This window comes from Brienomyrus brachyistius, chromosome 17 (genome assembly GCF_023856365.1).
Source record: "Brienomyrus brachyistius isolate T26 chromosome 17, BBRACH_0.4, whole genome shotgun sequence".
NCBI classification, from domain to species: domain Eukaryota; kingdom Metazoa; phylum Chordata; class Actinopteri; order Osteoglossiformes; family Mormyridae; genus Brienomyrus; species Brienomyrus brachyistius.
In genome coordinates this window covers 5,111,010-5,138,661 of record NC_064549.1, presented here as the reverse complement: position 1 = coordinate 5,138,661, position 27,652 = coordinate 5,111,010, and the positions used below count along the sequence as shown (strand labels likewise).

Here is a 27,652-nt window from a genome sequence, read left to right as displayed (position 1 = left end):
ATACCACGGAAAGCCCCACGCAGCTTTGTGTTCATTAGTCTAATTGGATAATTCCCATAAACCCCAGGTTCAGCACCGCCTCTGTGCCTATAAAAGGGAGAAATGCTACGTGTGACAGAGACCAGGGATAGGCAGTGACAGACACCAGGTAATTATTATTATTATTATTATTATTATTATTATTATTATTAATAATAATTTATTTATTTAACTTGCCCTTCTTGTATTAAGGAATGAAGGAACTGCACTGGTATCTTATTCTGACTGTTTCCTTCAGATTACCAGTTTTCCTGCTCTCCAGTTTGCTTTTTTCCCCCTCAGACATATCCTGGTACTTGTGAATAAGGGACTGCATCCTTTTCGCTGGCAGATCTCTGTCATTAACTACCTCCAGGTCAACAGCGCTTCATGATGTCGGCGTCTCATAGCGCAAAAGAAGCGCGGGATTTATGGTTTAATGAATCTAATTTAAGATAATCAGCCCTCCATCATGTGTGGCATTTCTACAGCTGGACACATCACAAATGGAAACACAGTTAAATGAAACTGGGAAATGATGCCGCAGCCATGCTTATTGCTATTGCTCACATACATTAATCTATCTATCAGCCTCAGATAGACTCCAGACCCCCACATGAACCTGTACTGCATAACCGGGTCAATGGATATATATAAAATTAGAATGAAAAATGTCAAAAGTAATTTTCAAAAAAAAAAAGTTTTTGAATATACAAACAGCAGTAGAGGGAGAGAAAAACTCATGTGAATTTGATATAATTTCCAGGGGTGGCTGTAATTGTATGGTATGATGTTGCTGTTGGACCTTTCAAAAATTTAACAAATGTAAAAATGTGAATTAAACCCAGCATTAACTAAACCACACCTGTGTCTTTTTTTATTGCAGGCACACAATGGCACTGGAGGTCATGCCCAACTCTACAGTGTTTACTCTGTCTGGGATCAACGCCAGCTGGGAGAGCAGATACGTTTTCTTCTGCATAACGTTTCTTTACTACCTTGTCATCATCGCTGTAAACCTGATAATAATTATCACAGTCGCCCTGAGGAAGCCGCTCCACGAGCCCATGTACGTGTTCCTGTGTAACCTCTGTCTCAACGGACTGTATGGGACGTTAGGGTTCTACCCCAAGTTCCTGTATGATCTGCTCTCTGACGTCCAAGAAATCTCGCGGTCAGGATGCTTCGTCCAGGTGTTTGTGATTTACTCTGCTGTCCTGTGTGACTTTTCCACGTTAACAGTGATGTCTTATGACAGGTCTGTGGCCATATGCAGGCCGTTGGAGTATCACACAGTCATGACGCGGGGGAAGGTTTTGAAGTTTATTGTGTTCTCATGGATGACCCCCATCATTTGCATGTCTGTTTTGGTTTTTGTGAGCTCTGGACTAACTCTCTGCGGATCACATGTTGAGAAACTTTACTGCGAAAGCTGGGCTATTGTTAAAATGTCTTGCTTCTCATCTACACTGTATAATGTTCTTTCCTATATTGTAATACTCACATATGCGGGAAATTCACTTTTGATTATGTTTTCCTATGTAAAACTGATCAAAACCAGCTTGAAATCTTCAGAAAATCGGAAAAAAATAATGCAGACGTGTACTCCACATTTACTGTCGTTAATTAACGTGACAGTGGCCTTGCTGTTCGATGTGATGTACAGTCGATATGGATCCAGAGATATTGCACAGGGCTTACGCCACTTCCTGGCATTAGAGTTCCTAATTGTGCCTCCTCTTCTCAATCCCTTGATTTATGGCCTAAAACTGAATAAGGTCCGAAATGAGGTCTTGAGGTATGTGAGAAGTAACACCGTAAAGTTTTAATTGTTCACAAGAAGCCATCGAGCTGGTATCAGACTTTTTAAGCCAATCATCTCCCTCAGCCATTCTGACCTCATTGTGTACTTCCTGTTATTCTCTCTTCATTTACTGACTGATGAAATTGCAGCTACTGCATCAGGATCGGTTTCAGGCTCTTAGGAGTCTTACTCTTGGTTCTCAAACTGAGAGCATTGTTGTTCAAAAGAAAATAATTAGCAGGTCATTCTGATCACATCAATAATCTTGCGAGGATTCTGGTCTCGAATTTTTATATTGATGTTATTGATCAATATGATTAAATCAATGAAAACCTTCCACTTCCGAGAGGCAGATGTTTCCCTGATGACCTTCTGCTTAACTCCATCTGGTCTAAAGCTTGTAGGCTATTGTTTTCCATCTCATTATTACTGAAATGAAAGTGCTTCTTCATTACCTGTTATCTAGTCTCCCCCAATGAAAACGTGTTTAATATACACATCCTTCAGCGCATGTGCACACAGATTCCCTCTATATAACTCTGTACCTGGCTCTGTTAACCTAATATAGTTGTTTTTCCGCCATGCTATTTGCAGTGATTCCAAATGAAGGCCAACAGTCTGGGGTAGACAGTTATCTGAAACACTCTCAGGTGTCTGTTAGCTGCCCTTTCATTTGAGAGATATTGTGCCTGTTACTCTTCCTTCCGTGTTTCAGGGGCAGTATCTCTGCCTCGCTTGTGGAGTACAAAAGCTGCATCACATGACCAAACTCCCCACCAGACTCACACCTGATGGCCTGTTGCACACACCCGTGATTAAGCCTTTAGATTTAGCTGCACTGCCTCAGCACAGCTGGGTCCCTCACATGCAAAGAAATCGCTGTTTCTCTACTTCTATTGATTCCACTCGCATTTCAGATTGCGCCGTTGCATGGAGCTGCTTCTCCTTCTTTGTATTTCCTTAATATTCTGCTTTCTGGTGAAGAATTTCATGGAAGGTGTCACCCGAGAAACACGCCAACCAGAACCCCTTTCTTATAGCAAAAAAACTTTCAACCAGGTCATATAAGAAATGTTTGAATCGTGTAGATGCAAATTCTAGACTATACTTAGAGTTTCTAGGAAACTGAGACAAAGAGAGAAGTAAATAATTCATACAGAAGTGATTTCAGCCAAATCATCGAGGCCTTCGCCTCCACTCCATCTGCCACCTCCTGACCTGAGAGAAAATTCTCTTGACACCCATGGCCTACAAACCCTATGGGTGATGCAAGAGCTTCAAGTTCGTAAACAGGTTTATCAGACCATTAACCATCAGGTCATTAGTCCGTCATTTTCCCTCCATCCCCCGGATACCAATTTAAAACCATTTACCCAGGAGACCAAAAAGGACAAAACACACAAATGAAGTCCTCTGTGGGTCTGGCCGGGAGGATGGAGTGAGCGAGCCTTGGTGGACCTCGGGGAGACCCTGCAATGTAATGACCTCCCTTCTGACATGACTGTGGCTTTGAGCGTCACTGAAGTGACCCTGAGGAGCAGATGCTGGGTCATCTTCTCACAGGTCAGGACGTGGCAGATAGAGTGGAAGTCAAGGCCTTGTTGATCAGGCTGAAACCGAAAAATAATGTAATGTGTAGAATCGATACATTAGATGCTAGAATGTCAAATATACCCTACTAAGTTAAATACATTTCATGCGGAATGACTAAATAGTAATAGATACTTTGCTGATCTTCATGGGGAAATTGTCCTTATGCCTCCCTCAGCTTGCTCTTTGTAGAGTACGCTGTCTGCAAAGGGGCAGCCACCAGATGGGGCACCCAGGGCACTGGAGGTTAAGGGCCCTGCTCTAAGGCGTGGAGATGTGCTGAGGTTGGGTTTGAACCAGTACAATTAACCATCATAAAATAAAATTTATTTGGTCAAGCACTCATCACCATCATTGTTTGGGGGAAAAAAGCAAGAGCTGTGTTGGAGGCCCCCTGCAGGCCACTGTGGGTAAATTCATCTCATCGAAATGTATGGACCTGCACTAGGTGGATTTCCAGCGCTCTGGAGGGGCAGCACTGTAGCCTGACTCCTCCTGCAATGCAAAGAGATGCAGTGAAACTAGACAGTGCCTAAACCACCTACGCATGTGTGTGTTCCCTGATGGCCTGGCACCCCAGGCCATAGCTTGGTGCCCTAAAAGCTGATTTATATCTCAGGATAGCATCTACACATCGGAAACCACGTAGCCATGTGCCCAATGCCGTAACCTGATGCGTACCTCCCCTGAAATGTAACTACGGGCATCAGGATACGGTGTAGGCCATGGTACTGTACAGTACTGTACGCCTAAGCGGCTACCGACGGCGTGGATCCTATGCAGAAGGAAAAAAATCAGCCTTAAGCCATAAGCCTCCTAGGATGGACTCCAGGCCTTTTCTTCATCTCGATCAGGAAAAGTGGATTTCAGACCCAGTGTTCATAAAAAAACATGGCATATCTGTGTCTTTACATATGTGTAATACATTGTGCATTACTTGTTCGATCTCCAGTATTATGTAACTGTATATGAATAATGAATTGGCAATGGAGCCAGAAAATGCGAAGGCATGTTGCTAAAGAAGTAATTATGTCTATACCACGGAAAGCCCCACGCAGCTTTGTGTTCATTAGTCTAATTGGATAATTCCCATAAACCCCAGGTTCAGCACCGCCTCTGTGCCTATAAAAGGGAGAAATGCTACGTGTGACAGAGACCAGGGATAGGCAGTGACAGACACCAGGTAATTATTATTATTATTATTATTATTATTATTATTATTATTATTAATAATAATTTATTTATTTAACTTGCCCTTCTTGTATTAAGGAATGAAGGAACTGCACTGGTATCTTATTCTGACTGTTTCCTTCAGATTACCAGTTTTCCTGCTCTCCAGTTTGCTTTTTTCCCCCTCAGACATATCCTGGTACTTGTGAATAAGGGACTGCATCCTTTTCGCTGGCAGATCTCTGTCATTAACTACCTCCAGGTCAACAGCGCTTCATGATGTCGGCGTCTCATAGCGCAAAAGAAGCCTGGGATTTATGGTTTAATGAATCTAATTTAAGATAATCAGCCATCCATCATGTGTGGCATTTCTACAGCTGGACACATCGCAAATGGAAACACAGTTAAATGAAACTGGGAAATGATGTTGAAGCCATGCTCATTGCTATTGCTCACATACATTAATCTATCTATCAGCCTCAGATAGACTCCAGACCCCCACAAGAACCTGTACTGCATAACCGGGTCAATGGATATATATAAAATTAGAATGAAAAATGTCAAAAGTAATTTTCAAAAAAAAAAAGTTTTTGACTATACAAACAGCAGTAGAGGGAGAGAATAACTCATGTGAATTTGATATAATTTCCAGGGGTGGCTGTAATTGTATGGTGGGATGTTGCTGTTTGACCTTTCAAAAATTTAACAAGAAAGGTGAAACCAAAAAAACCTTCAAAAGGTTTAGAGATAAGTTAACAATTTTTCTGACCATTATGTGTACTTTGGGACATAAAAGATATGGAAAAAATGTATATAGATGTTTCTGTGTTAAAATAGAATGTGCAGTGTTATATGAGGCACTGTAAGCAAGGAAGGTGTCTGTCATCTTCCAGTTTGTACCAGACAAAGTTCACGCCGATAGGCATGGAGCAACAGCTTGGATTAAAAGCATGTGGACATTTTCATTTGGAGAAAGCAAGATACATCAAATGCAAAAATGTGAATTAAACCCAGCATTAACTAAACCACACCTGTGTCTTTTTCTTATTGCAGGCACACAATGGCACTGGAGGTCATGCGCAACTCTACAGTATTTACTCTGTCTGGGATCAATGCCAGCTGGGAGAGCAGATACGTTTTCTTCTGCATAACGTTTCTTTACTACCTTGTCATCATCGCTGTAAACCTGATAATAATTGTCACAGTCGCCCTGAGGAAGCCGCTCCACGAGCCCATGTACGTGTTCCTGTGTAACCTCTGTCTCAACGGACTGTATGGGACGTTAGGGTTCTACCCCAAGTTCCTGTATGATCTGCTCTCTGACGTCCAAGAAATCTCTCGGTCAGGATGTTTCATTCAGATTTTTGTGATTTACTCTGCTGTCCTGTGTGACTTTTCCACGTTAACAGTGATGTCTTATGACAGGTCTGTGGCCATTTGCAGGCCGTTGGAGTATCACACAGTCATGACGCGGGGGAAGGTTTTGAAGTTTATTGTGTTCTCATGGATGAACCCCATTATTTGCATGTCTGTTTTGGTTTTTGTGAGCTCTGGACTAATTCTCTGCGGATCACATGTTGAGAAACTTTACTGCGAGAGCTGGGCTATTGTTAAAATGTCTTGTTTCTCATCTACACTGTATAATGTTCTTTCCTATATTGTAATACTCACATATGCGGGAAATTCACTTTTGATTATGTTTTCCTATGTAAAACTGATCAAAACCAGCTTGAAATCTTCAGAAAATCGGAAAAAAATAATACAGACGTGTACTCCACATTTACTGTCGTTAATTAACGTGACAGTGGCCTTGCTGTTCAATGTGATGTACAGTCGATATGGATCCAGAGATATTGCACAGGGCTTACGCCACTTCCTGGCATTAGAGTTCCTAATTGTGCCTCCTCTTCTCAATCCCTTGATTTATGGCCTAAAACTGAATAAGGTTCCGAAATGAGGTCTTGAGGTATGTGAGAAGTTACACCGTAAAGTTTTAATTGTTCACAAGAAGCCATCGAGCTGGTATCAGACTTTTTAAGCCAATCATCTCCCTCAGCCATTCTGACCTCATTGTGTACTTCCTGTTATTCTCTCTTCATTTACTGACTGATGAAATTGCAGCTACTGCATCAGGATCGGTTTCAGGCTCTTAGGAGTCTTAGTCTTGGTTCTCAAAGTGAGATCATTGTTGTTCAAAAGAAAATAATTAGCAGGTCATTCTGATCACATCAATAATCTTGCGAGGATTCTGGTCTCGTATTTTTATATTGATGTTATTGATCAATATGATTAAATCAATGAAAACCTTCCACTTCGGAGAGGCAGGTGTTTCCCTGATGACCTTCTGCTTAACTCCATCTGGTCTAAAGCTTGTAGGCTGTTGTTTTCCATCTCATTATTACTGAAATGAAAGTGCTTCTTCATTACCTGTTATCCAGTCTCCCCCAATGAAAACGTCTTTAATATACACATCCTTCAGCGCATGTGCACACAGATTCCCTCTGTATAACTCTGTACCTCTCAGGTGTCTGTTAGCTGCCCTTTCATTTGAGAGATATTGTGCCTGTTACTCTTCCTTCCGTGTTTCAGGGGCAGTATCTCTGCCTCGCTTGTGGAGTACAAAGGCTGCATCACATGACCAAACTCCCCACCAGACTCACACCTGATGGCCTGTTGCACACACCCATGATTAAGCCCTTAGATTTAGCTGCACTGCCTCAGTACTGCTGAGTCCCTCACATGCAAAGAAATCGCTGTTTCTCTACTTCTATTGATTCCACTCGCATTTAAGATTGCGGCGTTGCATGGAGCTGCTTCTCCTTCTTTGTATTTCCCTAATATTTTGCTTTCTGGTGAAGAATTTCATGGAGGGTGTCACCCGAGAGACACGCCAACCAGAACCCCTTTCTTACAGCAAACAAACCTTCAACCAGGTCATACAGAAAATGTTTGAATTGTGTAGATGCAAATTCTAGACTATACTTAGAGTTTCTAGGAAACTGAGACAAAGAGAGAAGTAAATAATTCATACAGAAGTGATTTCAGCCAAATCATCGAGGCCTTCGCCTCCACTCCATCTGCAACCTCCTGACCTGTGAGAAAATGGTCTAGCAGTTTCTCCTTGTGGTCAGTTCAGTGACTTTCAAAGCCACAGTCATGTCATAAGGGAGGTCATTACATTGCAGGGTCCCCGAGGTCCACCAAGGTTAGCTCACTCCATCCTCCCGGCCAGACCCACAGAGGACTTCATTTGTGTGACTTGTCCTTTTGGTCTCCTGGGTAAATGGTTTTAAATTGGTATCCGGGGGATGGAGGGAAAATGATGGACTAATGACCTGATGGCTAATGGTCTGATAAACATGTTTATGAACTTGAAGCTCTCACATCACCCATTAGGTTTGTAGGCCAGGAGTATCAAAAGAATCTCATTGTTATTGTAGCTTAATTAAAGAAGCATGACAAGGTCAGGCACACATGGCCAGCACCTGGAAAATTACATCATTTTGTATCTAATGGTTTGATCATTAGACATGTAAAAGGCCTTTAGGTCTTCTACATGTCTAATGAATGGTCAGTTCATTTGTTCCTGTTCTGTAAAGGGCTGTAAGGGTTTCTACTTTCTGTGTACTGTCAGACAGTAGCTCATGGCTGGGTTCTGGGGACCAGAGAGGTATACAGTTTTGTTCCTGCAACGTTAGTGGATTGGTACTATTTGTAGTACAAGGGGGCTCTGCGTAGCATGCAGTTCTCAGGCTCCATGTCTAGTTGGGTCTGGCAGGTGTTTTGAACAGGAAAAACTCACATATGGAAATGGTCCAACTGTGGTGGAATTCTGAAGAAAATACATTCGTACATAACTTCATGCCTATTAAAGTCACACTCACATCCATAGTAAGTAAGACACGTTGACTGAGAGCTGCCTCAAAGTGGATGTAGTGAAGCTTTAACAGGTCTATCACGTAGTGTAGCAATGCAGGAGAATGTGCAACGCCTGACATTCAGCTGAGTCAAAGCCCCCCCCCCCCCCCCCTGCTGGGAAAATGAGAATCCATTATAATTACTGATCTAAGCAGCAGTCAGTATCCACGCAGCTGCAGTTCAAATGTAACAGACCTTTTAAATAAAATACAAACTCGGGAAACAAACCTAGTGTGAGGGAAGAGTGGGGGTGACTGGTACTAACCAGTGTGCAGCCTTGCATTTAAGGAGAGAGACATAGAGACAGGGATGATTCCCACAGATAATCAGGAGTCCTGGGCTGTTTATAATTCTGACAGAATGCATTAAAATGGTCTATCAGCACTTTCTTTAATGTTGACATAGACTTAGTAGCACAGATTAATGTTCCTGTCAGGGGTCTGTGTTCCGCCACCTGCCGTTATATTCATACCAGATACTGTATGTCCTATAAACAGAGCAGATGTAACTAAATATCAAATATTCCTAGACTATCAATGGGATTTTTTAGAAATTCATAAAATTTGTATGAAATACAGTTAAATTCAACTTTAGAGTTGAATGCATGATTAACCCCCAATATAATAAATATTATTCTGAGTCTTGATTGTGAACACAAGGCCTGGAGTGTCTATGCTTTTATAAGCAAGTTCAACTCAAACCATTACCAACACACAGGCCCAATTTGTACCGATGAGCAGAGGGTCACAGGCCAGTCTGCTGATCCCAAATAGTTAGTGACATCTGCCCCTTTTCACAGTCTGCTGAAGGCTTCATTCCTCTTCATGTCCCAGATGGGATCTTTCTGTCACCTTCACGCCTTCAGCACCTTTCGAAAGCTCCCTGCCTAACAGCTTCTCTTTGGGTGGTTTGAAGGCCTCTCTGAACTAGTCACCAGATCTGCTGTGTTCCTTAATGGGGTTTCTGGAGAATGACGGTGACAATGACATCTCAGACTGTCCTGCTGTTTTAGAATGAAAAGCTTTACTTAATGGGAAGCCATTATTTTCCTACCTTAGTGCAGGGCCCCTCCCTCTTCATCGCCATTAGCTTAATTGCATAATTCCCATAATTCCCGGTTCTCTTTCTGCATCCTATAAGAGGAAAGATAACAGTCTATGAACAGATAATGTCAGACAGATCAGGGATGGGCAGTCAATGGCCAGTCACAGGTACCAGATACTAATAATAATAGCTATTGTTTATTTATTTATCTACTGGTGCTTATTTATTCAGTTCACAGGCATTAGTATTTAGATTTAAGCCCCAATCATTATATAGTTAATATGCTTATGAGGACTGATTTTCATGTATTTATACAATATTTAGTTTAATTCTATAATATTTTTTACCACTTTAAAACACGCCTTTGATATTATGTTAGCATACAGCTGTAAGTAACAGTAAGTGACCAGCATAAATCATTTGGCTTTTTTATTTTATAGAAGCAGCCATTAGTATAGTATAAAGAATCTGGACTTCTGGGTTTGCCGGTTGTACCACTGAGAAAGGCAAGTAACTGAAATCGCTTCAGAAAGACACTGGGTCAGGAAAGATGATTAAATCTGAGCAAAGACAGAGGTCAGCTAAAGAAGTGCTTCATGTTTATATTCAAGAAGCTTTAATGTAAAATGTGTGATATTAATTGGTATTTAAATCTGAGGACATGCTCCTCTCATAAACAAACATTCAGCTTGGACACAGTCTGCATGTAAGTTTGTCTACTTTCAAAAAGAAAGACAATGATTTTTACCACTTTAATCCATTTTAAAAAGGAACTGCTTTGCAACAGGTAACGATTAAAACAAAAACATAATGATATTAGAAAAAAAAAAGTTTGACTATTTCTGCAGATAAAAACATAGTTTCTCAACACAGAGGTATAATGTTGTATCATGAAAAAATGTATTTCCACTGAATCCCTTTTAGGATTTTATACTACAGCCGGGTGTCACAGAACTGATCTTTCGGTCATTTTATGGTTCAAGCTGTAGGGGGCGCTGTGACCTCACTTACTTGGGCTGGATTGAGGATCTAACAGAATGAATGTGAGAAATATGAATGAAAGCATTTCAGAATGGTCAGTGAGAGACAGAGCAGTGCCCCTATGTCTAGAAAATCTTCTTTGCCTCCGCAGCCATGCTTTTGAAAAACACATAATGCAAGAGCTTTTCGTGCAATACCGATGACTTGATGTTGTGGAAGTAATTGATCCAACAAAAACATTTGCTGGGACTTAATTCCATGCAAAATGTCGACCATTTTACAAGTTTAACAATTCATCCAGTGAAAAGAATTTTTCGTCTTTGCAGACGATGTCCACAATGGCACTGGACAACATAACCAACTCTACAGTGTTTACTCTGTCTGGGATCAACGCCAGCTGGGAGAGCAGATACGTTTTCTTCTGCATAACATTTCTTTACTACCTTGTCATCATCGCCGTGAACCTGATAATAATTGTCACAGTCGCCCTGAGGAAGCCGCTCCACGAGCCCATGTACGTGTTCCTGTGTAACCTCTGTCTCAACGGACTGTTTGGGACCTCAGGGTTCTACCCCAGGTTCCTCTATGATCTACTTTCTGACGTCCATGAAATCTCACGGCCAGGATGTTTCATTCAGATTTTTGTGATTTACTCTGCTGTCCTGTGTGACTTTTCCACGTTAACAGTGATGTCTTATGACAGGTCTGTGGCCATATGCAGGCCGTTGGAGTATCACACAGTTATGACGGGGGGGACAATCATTAAACTGACTGTATTCTCATGGATTGCCCCCATGTTTTGCATGTCAATTTTGGTTACTATGAGCTCTAGACAAATTCTGTGTGGGTCACACATTGAGAAGCTCTACTGCGAGAACTGGGCTATTGTTAAAATGTCTTGTTTCTCAACTACATTGTATAATGTTCTTTCCTACACTGTAATACTAACGTACGCTGGACATTCAGTTTTAATTATGTTTTCGTACGTAAACCTGATCAAAACCAGCTTGAAATCCTCAGAGAATCGGAAAAAAATTATGCAGACGTGTACTCCACATTTACTGTCGTTAATTAATGTGACAGTGGCTTTTCTGTTCGATACAATGTTCAGTCGATACGGATCCAGAGATTTCCCACAGGGCTTACGCCACTTCCTGGCATTAGAGTTCCTCATAGTACCTCCTCTTCTCAATCCCTTGATTTATGGCCTGAAATTGAGTAAGGTCCGAAATGAGGTCTTGAGGTATGTGAGAAGTAGCGCAGTAAAGTTTTAATTGTTCAAAAGATGCCTTGGAGTCAGTTTCTGATTCTTAAGCCCTCAGCCTTTCGGGCCTCGTGTGCGCTTCCTGTGAATGTCTACTTTTTTTCTCTCTTCATTTACTGACTGATGAAATTGCAGTTATTGCATCAACAGGTTCGTTTACAGGTTCTTCAGACTCCCTGTGCTTAGTCGTATTTCTCAAACTAAGTTTATGGTTGCTAAAATATCTAAGCTAAATAAAAACATATGGGGCTTGTTCTGATTCAGTTAGGGCCTCGGTCCCGAATCCCCCAGTCTTGTGATATAGTTCTATATCCCTGTTCTTAATCAATATAATTAACCTGAAGACACTTTTGGTAGGTACATTTTTCCCTGATTAACTTCTGCTTAACTCCGGTGCTTAAGTTGTAAATCAGGCGATGCTGGAACATGAAGGCATATGAGAGCGGAGGGGTAGCAAGGCGGTCACATGCTAAAAACATGTATGTATATTTAAGAATAAACCTAAACGAATAAAGTACATGAAATTGCATGAAATTTGATCTGAAAAGTAAAATTCATGCAAATCTTTCCCAATATTTTTTATTTTATTGTTCCCGCAGGATCTGACAGAAGTAAAGGCCGGTATATCTCCATCTGGATTTATGTTTGTAAGGCATTCTTGACCAGTTAATTTTCACAGAGCTGAAAATACTTCGTCATAACTTGTTATCCAGCCTCTCTCACTGAAAAAAAATATTTTATATACACGTCTTTCAGCGCATGTGTACAGAGATTCCTACTTACATCATGTCAGTAAACCCCCAGCTGACTTTGGCGGCCTGTTGCAGACACCTGTGATTAAGCCCTTAGATTTAGCTACATACTGTAGCCTCAGCTCAGCTGGGTCCCTCACATGCAAAAAAAAATAGCTGATTCTCTACATCGAGCGATTCTGTTCACATTTCAGTTAGCACCATTTCATGGAGCTGCTGGTCCTTCTTGCCAGTTCCCAGATGGTCTGCTTACTGGTGAGGAACTTCACGGAGGGCATCACCCAGGCGGACAACATGGAGAAGTGCCTTTTTAACTGCACAAAATCTACAACCGGGCCTTAGGGAAGTTATTGAACTGTGTAGATATAAATTATAGAATATATTGATTTCTAGGAAAGTGAAACAAAAAGAAAACTTAAATAATTCATTTGAGTTATTTGAGCCCAATAATTGAGGCCTTCATCTGGCACATCCTAATCTGTGAGAAGATGCTTCAGTAGCTTCTCCTCAGGGTCCCTTCAGTGACGCTCAAAGCCACAGTCATGTCATAAGGGAGGTCATTACATTGCAAGGTCTCCCCGAGGTCCACCAAGGCTCGCTCACTCCATCCTCCCGGCCAGACCCACAGAGGACTTCATTTGTGTGTTTTGTCCTTTTTGGTCTCCTGGGTAAATGGTTTTAAATTGGTTTCCAGGGGATGGAGGGAAAATGATGGACTAATGACCTAATGGCTAATGGTTAATGGTCTGATAAACCTGTTTACGAACTTGAAGCTCTCACATCACCCATAGGGTTTGTAGGCCATGAGTATTAAGAGAATCTCATTGTTATTGGAGCTTAATTAAAGAAGATACAGTACATGATAAGGTCAGGCACACATGGCCAGCACCTAGAAAATTACATCATTTTGTGTCTAATGAATAGTTTGCTCATTTATGTTAGTTTCACAAAAGCATGCAGGTTTTCTACATTTCTAATGAACGTTTTGTTCATTTCTTCCTGTTGTGTTAGGGCCTGTATGGGTTTCTACATTACAAACTACTACACTGCTAAGTGTGGGACTACTATGAACTGGCATTGCTCTGTACTCTCATACACTGGATCATAACTGGGGTCTGGTAGCCAGAGATGAATGTGGTTTATCTGAATATTATTGTAGATCGGAGGATCATTCCTGTCTGCAGTACAATGGGGCTGTACTTAGCATGTAGAACATTGGGTCGACATCTACCTGGGTTTGGCAGCTCTTTAGTACAGAAAATTTGGGTACAGGAAAGGGTCCAGCTTCACTGGAAATCAGGAGGAAATTGCTAAGAATTATTTGTTCAGGTGAATATTTTCCACTCAGAACCAAAAAAACAACTTTCATAATAAGCTACTGAAAAGACCTATTCCATCTGGCTTCGTTAAGCAGAGCCTCTAAATGATTCATTATTCCATGATTTGATTCCAGTCTGACTCCATAATCTTGTCTTTGTCCTCAGTAAAGTGAAACAGAAAGTGCATTTTAGGGACATCTTGGAGTGTGAGGCTTTGGTGGACACTTTATGCATAATGCAGAGTCACAAGGCCAGCAGGCATTCAGCTGAGTCAGTGGCCCCCCAGCCGGGAAAATGAGAATCCATTAGAATGACTGATCTAATTGTCACAGTCGCCCTGAGGAAGCCGCTCCACGAGCAAGTGACAATGAAATCTCAGACTGTCCTGCTGTTTTAGAATGAAAAGCTCTGCTGGTTAGGAAGCCATTATTTTCCTATCTTAGTGCAGGGCCCCTCCTTCTTCATCGCCATAATTCCCATAATTCCCATAATTCCCAGTAGCCTTTCTCCCTCCTATAAGATGGACGATAAAAATCAATGAACACTTACTTTCAGAAAGATCAGGGATGGGCAGTAACAGGTACCATACATTATAGTTTTATATGTATATATGTATTTATTTATGCATTCGTTTACTTAATAGAAATTACTTATAGTTATGCTGAAAACATTATGTTTGTAAAATTCCATATGAATGCTGAGTTTCATATATTCCTCTAATGTTTTATAATCATTTTAATTTAAAAAAATATGGTACCACTTTGAAACATTAATGCTTTGGTATTATTTAATAAGCCAGCTGTAACTGACCAGCATACATCATTTGTCTTTTTATATTTTATAGAAGCAGCCATTAGTATAGTATAAAGAATCTGGACTTCTGGGTTTGCCGGTTGTACCACTGAGAAAGGCAAGTAACTGAAGTCGCTTCAGAAAGACACTGGGTCAGGAAAGATTATTAAATCTGAGCAAAGACAGAGGTCAGCTAAGCTAACTTCATATTAATTGGTATTAAAATCTGAAGACATACTCCTCTGCTAAAGACATGTTGAACTTGGACACAGCCTGACAATGCATGTAAGTCTATGTACATTCATAAAGAATTGAGGGAATTTGACTTCATATCCATTTTAATAAAGGAATTACTTCTCAGCAGGAAATATTAAAAAAAATAACAAAAAGGTAAATATATAAGCAAGTATGCTAAATAATTTCTAAAAAACACATATTTGAGGAACATGCAGTTATAAGGTAAAATCTTGAAAATGGTGTATTTGCATTGAATCACCTTTGGGATTTCATGAGCCAGCCAGTTGTTAGTGTTCTCTCAGTCCTTCCATTGCTCAAGCTGTAGGGGGTGCTGTGCCCTCATTTTGCAGGGTCAAAATAAGGATATTGAGGAGCCAATTGATCTACCAAAGATATTGAATGTTACATCCACGCAATATCTTCACATTTTTAAAAGTTTAACAATACACCCAATGAAATACATTCTTTTTCTTTGCAGAGGATGCCCAAACTGCCCCTGGAGGTCATGCCCAACTCTACAGTGTTTACTCTGTCTGGGATCAACGCCAGCTGGGAGAGCAGATACGTTTTCTTCTGCATAACGTTTCTTTACTACCTTGTCATCATCGCCGTGAACCTGATAATAATTGTCACCGTCGCCCTGAGGAAGCCGCTCCACGAGCCCATGTACGTGTTCCTGTGTAACCTCTGTCTCAACGGACTGTATGGAACCTCAGGGTTCTACCCCAAATTCCTGTATGATCTGCTCTCTGACGTCCAAGAAATCTCGCGGTCAGGATGTTTCATTCAGGTGTTTGTGATTTACTCTGCTGTCCTGTGTGACTTTTCCACGTTAACAGTGATGTCTTATGACAGGTCTGTGGCCATATGCAGGCCGTTGGAGTATCACACAGTTATGACGGGGGGGACCGTCTTTAAACTGACAGCATTTTCATGGTTTCTTCCCATTTTTATTATGTTTATTGTAATTGTCCTAAGCTCTGGTGTAACTCTCTGTGGATCACACATTGAGAAGCTCTACTGTGAAAACTGGGCTATTGTTAAAATGTCTTGCTCGTCAAGTTTAGCGAGTGATGTGTTGGGGTATTCGGGATTAGTTACATATTTGGGACATTTGTTGTTCATTCTTTTTTCTTATGTTAAACTGTTCAAAACCAGCTTGAAGTCAGCAGAGATCCGCAGTAAATTCATCCAGACGTGTACTCCACATTTACTGTCATTGATCAACGTGTTTATGGCCTTGCTGTTTGATACAATGTACAGTAGGTACGGATCCAGAGATTTCCCACAGGGCTTACGCCACTTCCTGGCGTTAGAGTTTCAGATTGTACCTCCTCTCTTCAATCCCCTCATTTACGGTCTGAAACTGAATAAGGTCCGAAATGAGGTCTTGAGGTATGTGAGAAGTAACGCCATAAAGTTTTAATGGTTCACAAGAAGCCACCGTGCTGGTGTGTACTTCCTGCGAATGTCTACTTTTATTCTCTCTTCATTTTCTGACCAGTGAAATTGCAGCTACTGCATGTGACGATTCTTATCTCTTACTTCTACATCCCTGTTTTTGAACAGTATAATAAAACTGATGAAAACCTTCCACTTCTGGGGAAGCAGATTTAACCCTGTTTTTACGTCTCCTTCACTCCATCTTCTCTTACATTCCTAGGGAGTCATTACCCAGCTCACTGTCACAGGGGTGAAAATGTTTCATTACCTGCTATCCAGCCTCCACCAATAGAATTAAAGGTTTCATATACACATGCTTCAGCACATGTGCAGACGGATTCCCTCTGTATAACTCTGTACCTTTCAAAATGAAAGACTACAATCTGTAGTACACAGTTATCTAAATCACACTCAAATGTCTGTCTTTGCCTTCAGGAGATGCTGAGCCCTACCTGCTTCCTGCCTTGTTTCAGAAGGGGTATCACTGCCTCCCCTTGCAGGGTGGAGGTTGTATGACATGACTAGACTGTTTGGCCTATTGCTCTTGCATGTCAGTAAGCTCTTCGATTCATCTGCGTAGCCTCAGTCCAGCTAGGTCCTGCACTGTTTCTCTGCTCCTAATGATTCCACTCACATTTCACTGGGCACCATTGCATGGAGCTGCTGGCTCTTCTTGCCATTCTGAGATGTTCTGCTTTCTGATGCAGAACTTCATGGAAGTGTATCTCCCAGGCAGGCAACATGCCAACCTTTTAAACAGCACAAAACCTAAAATCAGGTCTTACAGGGCATTATTGAACACTACAGATATAAAAAGTTCTGTTTGATTACGTATAAATTACTGATTTCAGCCAAGAAACTCAGGCCTTCACCTCCACTCCATGTCTAGCCTGACCTGTGAGAAAATGGTCTAGCAGCTTCTCCTTGGGGTCACTGACGCTCAAAGCCACAGTCATTTCAGAAGGGAGGTCATTACCTTGCAGGGTCTCCCCGAGGTCCACCAAGGCTCGCTCACTCCATCCTCCCGGCCAGACCCGCAGAGGACTTCATTTGTGTGTCTTGTCCTTCTGGTCTCCTGGGTAAATGGTTTTAAATTGGTTTCCAGGGGATGGAGGGAAAATGACGGACTAATGACCTAATGGCTTATGGCTAATGGTCTGATTAACGTGTTTATGAACTTGAAGCTCTCCCATCACCCATAGGGTTTGCAGGCCATGGGTGTCAAGAGAATCTCATTGTTATTGGTGCTTAATTAAAGAAGATACTGTACATGACAAGGCCAGGCACACATTACTGGCGCCTGAAAAAGTAAATATTGCATCATGTTTATCTAAGCAATGCTTTGTTCATTTATGTTAGTTTCAAAAAGGCCTGTTCGTCTTGTGCGTGTCCACATTGTTTATGATAATTTCATAAAGGCTTGAAGGTCTTGTACCTGTCTAATGAGTCATTTGTCAAAGTATGTTGGTTTCTTGAAGGCCTTTAGGTCTTGTACATGTGTAATAAGTCGCTGTTCACTTCTTGTTGTTGTGTGAGGTCCAGTGGGGGTTGACTATGTTAGAAATTGTGGGACTGTGACTAACTGGCACTGTTCTGTACTGTCAGACACTGGATCCTGGCCGGGTTCTGGCAGCTAGAGATGAATGTAGTTTACCCACAATGCTTTTGGTCCAGAGGATCACTCCTGTCTGTAGTGCATGGGGGAACTACACTGACTATGCAGAATACAGCCTTGACATCTACCGCGTTCAATTGGTATTAAGAACAGGAAAGTATGGTACAGGAAATGGTCCAATCAGAAAATCAGGAGAAAGAGTTAATAATTATTCATTCATCTGAACATTTTCACTCTGAACCAAAACGTAATACTTTCAGAGTAACCCAGGATAAAACTTTTTGATTACATGGATGAATGAATAAATGAATGAATGAATGTTACATTTATGTAGCGCTTTTCAAGACAACCAAAGCGCTTTACAGATCCAATGGGAAGCCACTTCAACCAGCACCACTGTGTAGCCCCCACCTGGGTGATGCGACAGCAGCCATTTTGTTCAAATACGTTCACTACACAGTAGCTAAGGTGGTGAAGGGGCAGGAGAGAATTCACCAGTTAGATAGAGGGGATGATTAGGAGGCCAGATTTGATAGGGTCGTAGTGGGTAGCTTTAGGCAAGACATCAGAGTACAGTTTATGCATGATTAGACAACAGTTTTATTAATATAATACATAGCCATAAAGAGTTTGACTGTGAACACAAGGCCTGGAGTGTCTATACTTTCTAAGCAAATTCAACCCGATCCGAGCTTAACACACAGGCCCAATTTGTACCGATGAGCAGAAGGTCACAGGCCAGTCTGCTGATCCCAAATAGTTAGTGACAGCTGCTCCTTTTCACAGTCTGCTGAAGGCTTCATTCCTCTTCATGTCCCAGATGGGATCTTTCTGTCAGCTTCACACCTTCAGCACCTTTCGAGAGCTCCCTGCCTAACAGCTTCTCTTTGGGTGGTTTGAAGGCCTCTCTGAAATTGTCACCAGATCTGCTGTGTTCCTTAATGGGGTTTTTGGAGAATGATGGTGACAATGACATCTCAGACTGTCCTGCTGTTTTAGAATGAAAAGCTCTACTTGTTGTGAAGTCATTATTTTCCTACCTCAGTGCAGGGCCCCTCCCTCTTCATCGCCATTAGCGTAATTGCATAATTCCCATAATTCCCGGTTCTCTTTCTGCATCCTATAAGAGGAAAGATAACAGTCTATGAACAGATAATGTCAGACAGATCAGGGATGGGCAGTCACAGGTACCAGATACTAATAATAATAGCTATTGTTTATTTATTTATCTATTGGGGTTTATTTATTCAGTTCACATGCATTAGTATTTAGATTTAAGCCCCAATCATTATATAGGTAAACATGCTTATGAGGGCTGATTTTGATGTATTAATACAATATTTATTTTAATTCTATAATATTTGGTGCGATATGTTAGCATATAGCTGTAAAAAATAGTAAGTGACCAGCATAAATCATTTGGCTTTTTATATTTTATAGAAGCAGCCATTAGTATAGTATAAAGAATCTGGACTTCTGGGTTTGCCGGTTGTACCACTGAAAAAGGCAAGTAACTGAAGTCGCTTCAGAAAGACACTGGGTCAGGAAAGATTATTAAATCTGAGCAAAGACAGAGGTCAGCTAAGCAAATGCTTCATGTTTATATTCAACAGGTTTTCATCTATGATGTTTGATGTTAATTTTTCCGCTTCTACCGCGACGTTCAGCTTGGTCTGAAAATGCATGCAGGTCTGTCTAAACTCATAATGAAAAAAGATGCTTCTTTTGTTTTTTTCCATTTTTTTAGAAAAAGAGTAGATTCTGTTCATGTCCATTTTGAAAAAGGAATTTCCTGGCCTCATGCAAAAATAAAGGATGAATTATATTAGCAAACATGTCAAACAAATATCTTCTTTAAGGATATACATATTTTAGAAATGCACAGCTATGAGGTAAATCCTTGAGAAATGCGTTTGCATTGAATAACATTTGGAATTTTGGAAAGCAGCTGGATGTTGCCGAATTAATCTTTCAGTCATTTCACTGATAAAGCTATAGGGGGTGCTGTGACTTGGCTCAGCAGGGTTGAAATGAGGATCTAACGTTTGAGTGCGACTGTTCAAGCTACTGTCTCAAAATTAATGATAAACTAAATGACACAACCCAGCTGTGCCTTTACATCATATCTGTAGGACCAGGAATGCGGACACCAAGCCTTAGAGAAACCTGAAAGGACCCAGACATAGGCAGGTATGGAGATGAGAGTGAGAGTGGCTCTGCAGGCCATGTGCTTCGATGTAGAGAATTCAGGGCTACAAAATGTCCTTCCAAGGGCTGTAGTGTGTGCAGGATTTATTCCCAAACCTTATGAAGTTGTGTAAAGCGCAGAGTGGGTCATGGTTTTACTCTGAATGTTTGAAAGATAATTGAAAACACCTCAGAATCACAGAGTATATACATATATATACATATATGAATCTTCAAGATTATTTTAATTTCATAAAATTGATTAACGATGTGCAACCAATTGATATATATAAAAGGCTAACAATAAACCCCATAAAACAAATTGTTTGTCTTTGCAGAGGATACCCACACTGCCCCTGGAGGTCATGCCCAACTCTACAGTGTTTACTCTGTCTGGGATCAATGCCAGCTGGGAGAGCAGATACGTTTTCTTCTGCATAACGTTTCTTTACTACCTTGTCATCATCGCCGTGAACCTGATAATAATTGTCACCGTCGCCCTGAGGAAGCCGCTCCACGAGCCCATGTACGTGTTCCTGTGTAACCTCTGTCTCAACGGACTGTATGGAACCTCAGGGTTCTACCCCAAGTTCCTGTATGATCTGCTCTCTGACGTCCATGAAATCTCGCGGTCAGGATGTTTCGTCCAGGTGTTTGTGATTTACTCGGCTTTCCTGTGCGACTTTTCCACGTTAACAGTGATGTCTTATGACAGGTCTGTGGCCATATGCAGGCCGTTGGAGTATCACACAGTCATGACGTGGGGGACCGTCTTTAAACTGATGGCGTTTTCATGGTTTCTTCCTATTTTTATTATGTTTGTAATAATTGTCCTGAGCTCCGGTATGACTCTCTGTGGATCACACATTGAGAAGCTCTACTGTGAAAACTGGGCTATCGCTAAAATGTCTTGCACTTCAAATTTAGCGAATAATGTGTTGGGGTATTTGGTTATTGTTACATATTTTGGTCAGGTGATGTTCATTCTTTTTTCTTATGTGAAACTGATCAAAACCAGCTTGAAGTCAGCAGCGAACCGCAGTAAATTCATTCAGACGTGTACTCCACATTTACTCTCGTTAATTAACGTGACAGTGGCCTCGCTGTTTGATATGATGTACAGTCGTTACGGATCCAGAGATTTTCCACAGGGCTTACGCCACTTCCTGGCGTTAGAGTTCCTAATTGTGCCTCCTCTCCTCAATCCCCTGATTTACGGCCTGAAATTAAGTAAGGTCCGAAATGAGGTGTTGAGGTATATGAAACATAATATCATAAAATAGTAATTCAGTCTTGCACGTATCATACTGTAGCATAAGCGTGTTCTCCACTTGTCTCCCTCTGATGCCACGTTGCCAGGGAGACCTTCTTCACTTCCATCCCAGTGCTGATGGAGCAATCCCCGAGCCATTCAGGATAGCGCCCCCTTTTGTCAGAGAGTGATACAGGTTAGCGGGGATGAGCTGATATCAGTACAGAAAGCCCCCTCCGTGCTTCTCTGGGTTCATACACTCTCTTTTAATGTCCCTCTTTTGATCACTTGACTCAGAACCCCCTTGAAATGGTTAAGTTGGTTATCAATTGGTTATTGCTTTCCGATCTGCTGCTATGTTCCTCTTTAGCTTGTCACCTTTTTGCTCATTTTCTATTTTTGATTATTCTTATTATTTGTATTTGGATTCTTGAGCAATCACATATTACTGAGACAGATGGCAAAGTATTAAGTTTGCATGGTGAGCGACGAGGAATTTCAAAATAAATGAATAAAATAGAACCTAACATCAAATAGTGTCTTTTCCTTCATGTCTGTGTCGCACTTCCACTCTTGTCAACCCAAGTCTGTTTGCCATTTTATTTCTCACATAAAGTCACTTTCATATGATCGTTTCTCCTTTGGTGCTGCCGGTTCTCGCAGATGCAATCGCTTTCCTGCTTCACAGCGTTGCTAATCATTCCAATAATAGTAGGCAGTCTGAAGCCTTAGCTATTCTAACAAGGAACTGTTTAGTGTGTGACTGCGGCTCTTCTGTTAGACTCTTGTTGGTATACAGCTACTCCTCCAGACGCTCGACAGCCTAAGTTGGCTCTCTGACAGCTCTTTGCTTGGGGTGTATGATCTGCCTCATTCGCATGTTTCTTTGCTGACTAATAAATGTTTATCTCAATTTACTAAGAGTTTCTAGGAAACTGAGACAAAGAGAAAAGTAAATAATTCATACAGAAGTGATTTCAGCCAAATCATCGAGGCCTTCGCCTCCACTCCATCTGCAACCTCCTGACCTGTGAGAAAATGGTCTAGCAGCTTCTCCTTGGGGTCAGTTCAGTGACGCTCAAAGCCACAGTCATGTCAGAAGGGAGGTCATTACATTGCAGGGTCCCCGAGGTCCACCAAGGTTAGCTCACTCCATCCTCCCGGCCAGACCCACAGAGGACTTCATTTGTGTGACTTGTCCTTTTTGGTCTCCTGGGTAAATGGTTTTAAATTGGTATCCGGGGGATGGAGGGAATATGACGGACTAATGACCTGATGGCTAATGGTCTGATAAACATGTTTATGAACTTGAAGCTCTCACATCACCCATAGGGTTTGTAGGCCATGAGTATCAAGAGAATCTCATTGTTATTGGAGTTTAATTAAAGAAGCATGACAAGGTCAGGCACACATGGACAGCACCTGGAAAATTACATCATTTTGCATCTAATGAATAGTTTGCTCCTTTAAGTTGGTTTCATAGAGGCCTTTAGGTCTTCTACATGCCTCATGTCTGGTTGTTCATTTGTTCCTGTCATGTGAGGTCCAGTAGGGGTTTACTGTTGTAGAAATTCTAAGTGTAGGACAGTGATTAACTGGCACCGCTGTGCTGTTAGACACTGGATCACTGCTGGCTTTTGGCAGCCAGAGATAAAAGTAGTTTACCCACAATGGTTGGGGTCCCGAGCATTACTGCCGTCTGTAGTAGAAGGAGGCCATATTCTGCAGTTTAGTGGGTATTTATAATAAGGGTATATTTAATTTCAGACACACACACACACACTACGGACAATCTACAGAAAGCACTTAGCCTACTGCATGTCTTCAGACTGTAAGCAGGATGTCTCAAGATTGTCCATAGTTTGTGTGTGTGTGTGTGTGTCCGGTGATGGACTAGCATCCCATCAAGGGTGTACCCCAGCCTTGTACCCTGTGCTGCCTGGGGCAGTCTCCAGCCCCACATTACCAGCAGAGAACATGCAAACTCTGGACCCAAACCTGGAGAACCTGAAGGTGTGAGGGAAGAGTGAAGGTGACTGGTACTAACCAGTGTGCAGCCTTGCATTTAAGGAGAGAAACATAGAGACAGGGATGTTTCCCACAGATAATCAAGAGTCCTGGGCTGTTTATAATTCTGACAGAATGCCTTAAAATTGTCTATCAGCACTTTCTTTAATGTTGACATAGACTCGATAGCACTTATAGAGTCATATGTTACAATCAGGAGGCCTGTGTGATGTCACCTGTTGTTATATTCACACTAGTGATCTCCTATTAACTGAGCAGATGAAACTAAATATCCAATATTCCTTAATTATTGTTTAATATTTTCATAAATCCATGACATTTTAAAATACAATAAAATATAAATGGAGAGTTAAATGAGAAGCATGACTATCAGGATCTCTCTGTCATTTTCCTATATGGCCAGCAGAGGTCACTGCTGTCTATTGTTATCATCTCCATCGTTAGTCCATGTATATTAGCATCCGCTTCGCTTGGGCTCCCCAGTCAGGTCATTGGTGTCGTCTGTGTTGTTCGCAGTGTTTCCCGTCTTTTGGTATTAGCCTAACTTTCCCCTTAGGTGTTCTCAGTTCCTTGGTTTTACCTTTTGTGGTTTGGCTGCCTTTGAGTTATGTCTTCTTCCGTACATTATAATGAATATAATACTGAGCCATAAAGAGCTTGATTGTGAACACAAGGCCTGGAGTCTCTTTATTTTATAAGCAAGTTCAACTAAAACATTACCAACACACAGGCCCAATTTGTACCGATGAGCAGAAGGTCACAGGCCAGTCTGCTGATCCCAAATAGTTAGTGACAGCTGCCCCTTTTCACAGTCTGCTGAAGGCTTCATTCCTCTTCATGTCCCAGATGGGATCTTTCTGTCAGCTTCACACCTTCAGCACCTTTCGAGAGCTCCCTGCCTAACAGCTTCTCTTTGGGTGGTTTGAAGGCCTCTCTGAAATGGTCACCAGATTTGCTGTGTTCCTTAATGGGGTTTCTGGAGAATGATGGTGACAATGAAATCTCAGACTGTCCTGCTGTTTCAGAATGAAAAGCTTTACTTAATGGGAAGCCATTATTTTCCTACCTTAGTGCAGGGCCCCTCCCTCTTCATCGCCATTAGCGTAATTGCATAATTCCCATAATTCCCGGTTCTCTTTCTGCATCCTATAAGAGGAAAGATAACAGTCTATGAACAGATAATGTCCGACAGATCAGGGATGGGCAGTCACAGGTACCAGATACTAATAATAATAGCTATTGTTTATTTATTTATCTACTGGTGCTTATTTATTCAGTTCACATTCATGAGTATTTAGAAGTTTCCACAAATAATTTTGTGTGCGAACTTGCCTATGAGTGCAGATTTGAGTATATCAGTACAACATAATAATTATTAATACAATAGTAAAATTTTAGAATGATATTATTATTATGTTGCAAAATATAATATTTTATTAATATTGGTACCACTTTAAAACACGTCTTTGATATTATGTTACATACAGCTGTAAAAAATAGTAAGTCACCAGCATAAATCATTTGGCTTTTTATGTTTTATAGAAGCAGCCATTAGTATAGTATAAAGAATCTGTACTTCTGGGTTTGCCGGTTGTACCACTGAAAAAGGCAAGTAACTGAAGTCGCTTCAGAAAGACACTGGGTCAGGAAAGATTATTAAATCTGAGCAAAGACAGAGGTCAGCTAAAGAAGTGCTTCATGTTTATATTCAAGAAGTTTTAATGTACGATGTGATATTAATTGCTATTAACATTCTGAAGACATACTCCTCTGCTAAAGACATGTTGAACTTGGACAATGCATGTAAGTTTCTCTGGATTTATGAGGAGTTCTTTTTCTGGAACATTTCAAAGAAAGACTGGAATCTGTTCTGACTTTCAGGTATATTTTAAATACGGAATTTGTGTGTTACAGAATTATTGTTTTATTATATTAATAAATAAGATGCACAATCTCTGCAAGTAAATACATGTTTTAGCGACATACAAACATAAAGTAATATCTTGAAAAAATGTATTCCCGTTGAATCGCCTGTGGGATTTCACAGGCCAACTGGATGTTACTGAATTGATCTTTCAGGCTTTTCATGGCCCAAGCTCTAGGGAAGGCTGTGACGTCGCTCAGCAGGGGCGAAATGAAGATCAAACCACTGACTGTTACCGTTAGGGCTACTGTCTCAAAATGAACAATTAAGTAAATGACACAATCATTATTTACAGGACTAAGAATGAGGAGACCAAGCCTTAGAGGAACCTGAAAGGAACCAGGAATGGGGGTGAGAGTGGTTCTGCAGGCCGTGTGCTTCCATGTAGAGATGTCAGGGCTCCAAGTTCTCCTTCCCAAGGGCTGTAGCGTGTGCAATATTTACTTCCAGCCCTTATCAGGAAATTCATCACTATATTACGTTTAATGTGATACCTGAAAGTCCTTTTCTCTAGAAAATGCATCTTCAGGTTATTTGAATTATTAAAATGGATTAATAATGTAGAACCAACTGATCTAATAAAGACATTTATTGAATCTCAAATCCACACAAATTTTATATTGTTTAATAATGCACCCCATGAAACAAATTCTTTTTCTTTGCAGACGATGTCCACACTGCCCCTGGAGGATCTGCCCAACTCCACAGTGTTTACTCTGTCTGGGATCAACGCCAGCAGGGAGAGCAGATACGTTTTCTTCTGCATAACGTTTCTTTACTACCTTGTCATCATCGCCGTGAACCTGATAATAATTGTCACAGTCGCCCTGAGGAAGCCGCTCCACGAGCCCATGTACGTGTTCCTGTGTAACCTCTGTCTCAACGGACTGTATGGGACGTTAGGGTTCTACCCCAAGTTCCTGTATGATCTGCTCTCTGACGTCCATGAAATCTCGCGGTCAGGATGCTTCGTTCAGGTGTTTGTCATTTACTCTGCTGTCCTGTGTGACTTTTCCACGTTAACAGTGATGTCTTATGACAGATCTGTGGCCATATGCAGGCCGTTGGAGTATCACACAGTCATGACGGGGGGGACCGTCTTTAAACTGATTGTGTTTTCATGGTTTCTTCCCATTTCTATTATGTTTCTTACTCTTGTCCTAAGCTCTGGTGTAACTCTCTGTGGATCACACATTGAGAAGCTCTACTGTGAAAACTGGGCTGTGGTTAAAATGACTTGCACTTCAAATTTAGCGATTAATGTGTTGGGGTATTTGGTTATTGTTACGTATTTTGGTCACGTGATGTTCATTCTTTTTTCTTATGTGAAACTGATCAAAACCAGCTTGAAGTCAGCAGCGAACCGCAGTAAATTCATTCAGACGTGTACTCCACATTTACTCTCGTTAATTAACGTGACCGTGGCGTCGCTGTTTGATATGATGTACAGTCGTTACGGATCCAGAGATTTTCCACAGGGCTTACGCCACTTCCTGGCATTAGAGTTTCTCATAGTACCTCCTCTTCTCAATCCCTTGATTTATGGCCTGAAATTGAGTAAGGTCCGAAATGAGGTGTTGAAGCATGTGATTTGTTACATTGTAAAATTTTAAGTAATTCAGTCTTACATGCGTCATGGCACCTTGTCTCTCCCTCTGATGCCACGTTGCCAGGGAGACCTTCTTCACTTCCATCCCAGTGCTGATGGAGCAGTCCCAGAGCCATTCAGGATAGCGCCCCCTTTTGTCAGAGAGTGATACAGGTTAGCGGGGATGAGCTGATATCAGTACAGAAAGCCCCCTCTGTGCTTCTCTGGGTTCATACACTCTCTTTTAATGTCCCTCTTTTGATCACTTGACTCAGAACCCCCTTGAAATGGTTAAGTTGGTTATCAATTGGTTATTGCTTTCCGATCTGCTGCTATGTTCCTCTTTAGCTTGTCACCTTTTTGCTCATTTTCTATTTTTGATTATTCTTATTATTTGTATTTGGATTCTTGAGCAATCACATATTACTGAGACAGATGGCAAAGTATTAAGTTTGCATGGTGAGCGACGAGGAATTTCAAAATAAATGAATAAAATAGAACCTAACATCAAATAGTGTCTTTTCCTTCATGTCTGTGTCGCACTTCCACTCTTGTCAACCCAAGTCTGTTGGCCATTTTATTTCTCACATAAAGTCACTTTCATATGATCGTTTCTCCTTTGGTGCTGCCGGTTCTCGCAGATGCAATCGCTTTCCTGCTTCACAGCGTTGCTAATCATTCCAATAATAGTAGGCAGTCTGAAGCCTTAGCTATTCTAACAAGGAA

General features: G+C 41.2%; 3 protein-coding genes across 21 annotated transcripts; all 3 read left to right on the top strand.

Annotated features, from left to right (window-relative positions):
• The first annotated feature begins 114 nt into the window (after positions 1 to 114).
• LOC125712142 (olfactory receptor 1D5-like) lies at positions 115 to 16,612 on the top strand. Of its 6 annotated transcripts, none has more exons than XM_048981854.1 (3): positions 115 to 148; positions 5,636 to 6,527; positions 16,265 to 16,583. In XM_048981854.1, the coding sequence occupies exons 2-3, from the start codon at positions 5,643 to 5,645 to the stop codon at positions 16,313 to 16,315; spliced, it is 936 nt and encodes a 311-aa protein (XP_048837811.1). In that variant the 5' UTR covers positions 115 to 148; positions 5,636 to 5,642; the 3' UTR covers positions 16,316 to 16,583. The 6 variants fall into 6 exon arrangements, 5 of the variants coding, with proteins under 5 accessions (XP_048837811.1, XP_048837809.1, XP_048837810.1 ...); XR_007383199.1 differs by lacking the exons at positions 5,636 to 6,527; positions 16,265 to 16,583 and adding exons at positions 905 to 2,063; positions 6,796 to 7,228 and having other exon boundaries at positions 125 to 148; XM_048981852.1 differs by lacking the exons at positions 5,636 to 6,527; positions 16,265 to 16,583 and adding exons at positions 905 to 1,816; positions 6,549 to 7,228 and having other exon boundaries at positions 125 to 148.
• Positions 9,664 to 12,280, top strand: LOC125712149 (olfactory receptor 2AP1-like). Of its 3 annotated transcripts, XM_048981874.1 has the most exons (3): positions 9,664 to 9,711; positions 9,985 to 10,050; positions 10,852 to 12,280. In XM_048981874.1, exon 3 carries the CDS (start codon positions 10,855 to 10,857, stop codon positions 11,797 to 11,799), a length of 945 nt encoding a protein of 314 aa, XP_048837831.1. In that variant the 5' UTR covers positions 9,664 to 9,711; positions 9,985 to 10,050; positions 10,852 to 10,854; the 3' UTR covers positions 11,800 to 12,280. The 3 variants fall into 3 exon arrangements, with proteins under 3 accessions (XP_048837831.1, XP_048837835.1, XP_048837834.1); XM_048981878.1 differs by lacking the exon at positions 9,985 to 10,050 and having other exon boundaries at positions 9,670 to 9,711; XM_048981877.1 differs by lacking the exons at positions 9,664 to 9,711; positions 9,985 to 10,050 and adding an exon at positions 10,078 to 10,250.
• Positions 14,814 to 27,559, top strand: LOC125712143 (olfactory receptor 52D1-like). 12 transcript variants are annotated; one of them, XM_048981861.1, is made up of 4 exons: positions 19,120 to 19,134; positions 19,388 to 19,453; positions 20,080 to 20,137; positions 20,473 to 21,903. In XM_048981861.1, the coding sequence occupies exon 4, from the start codon at positions 20,500 to 20,502 to the stop codon at positions 21,415 to 21,417; it is 918 nt and encodes a 305-aa protein (XP_048837818.1). In that variant the 5' UTR covers positions 19,120 to 19,134; positions 19,388 to 19,453; positions 20,080 to 20,137; positions 20,473 to 20,499; the 3' UTR covers positions 21,418 to 21,903. The 12 variants fall into 12 exon arrangements, with proteins under 12 accessions (XP_048837822.1, XP_048837820.1, XP_048837823.1 ...); XM_048981865.1 differs by lacking the exons at positions 19,120 to 19,134; positions 19,388 to 19,453 and adding an exon at positions 14,814 to 14,840; XM_048981863.1 differs by lacking the exon at positions 19,388 to 19,453 and having other exon boundaries at positions 19,098 to 19,134.
• The last annotated feature ends 93 nt before the right edge of the window (positions 27,560 to 27,652 follow it).

Coding starts and splice junctions, on each gene's coding strand:
- LOC125712149 (XM_048981874.1), top strand. CDS start 10,855: ATGTCCACAATGGCACTGGACAACATAACCAACTCTACAGTGTTTACT.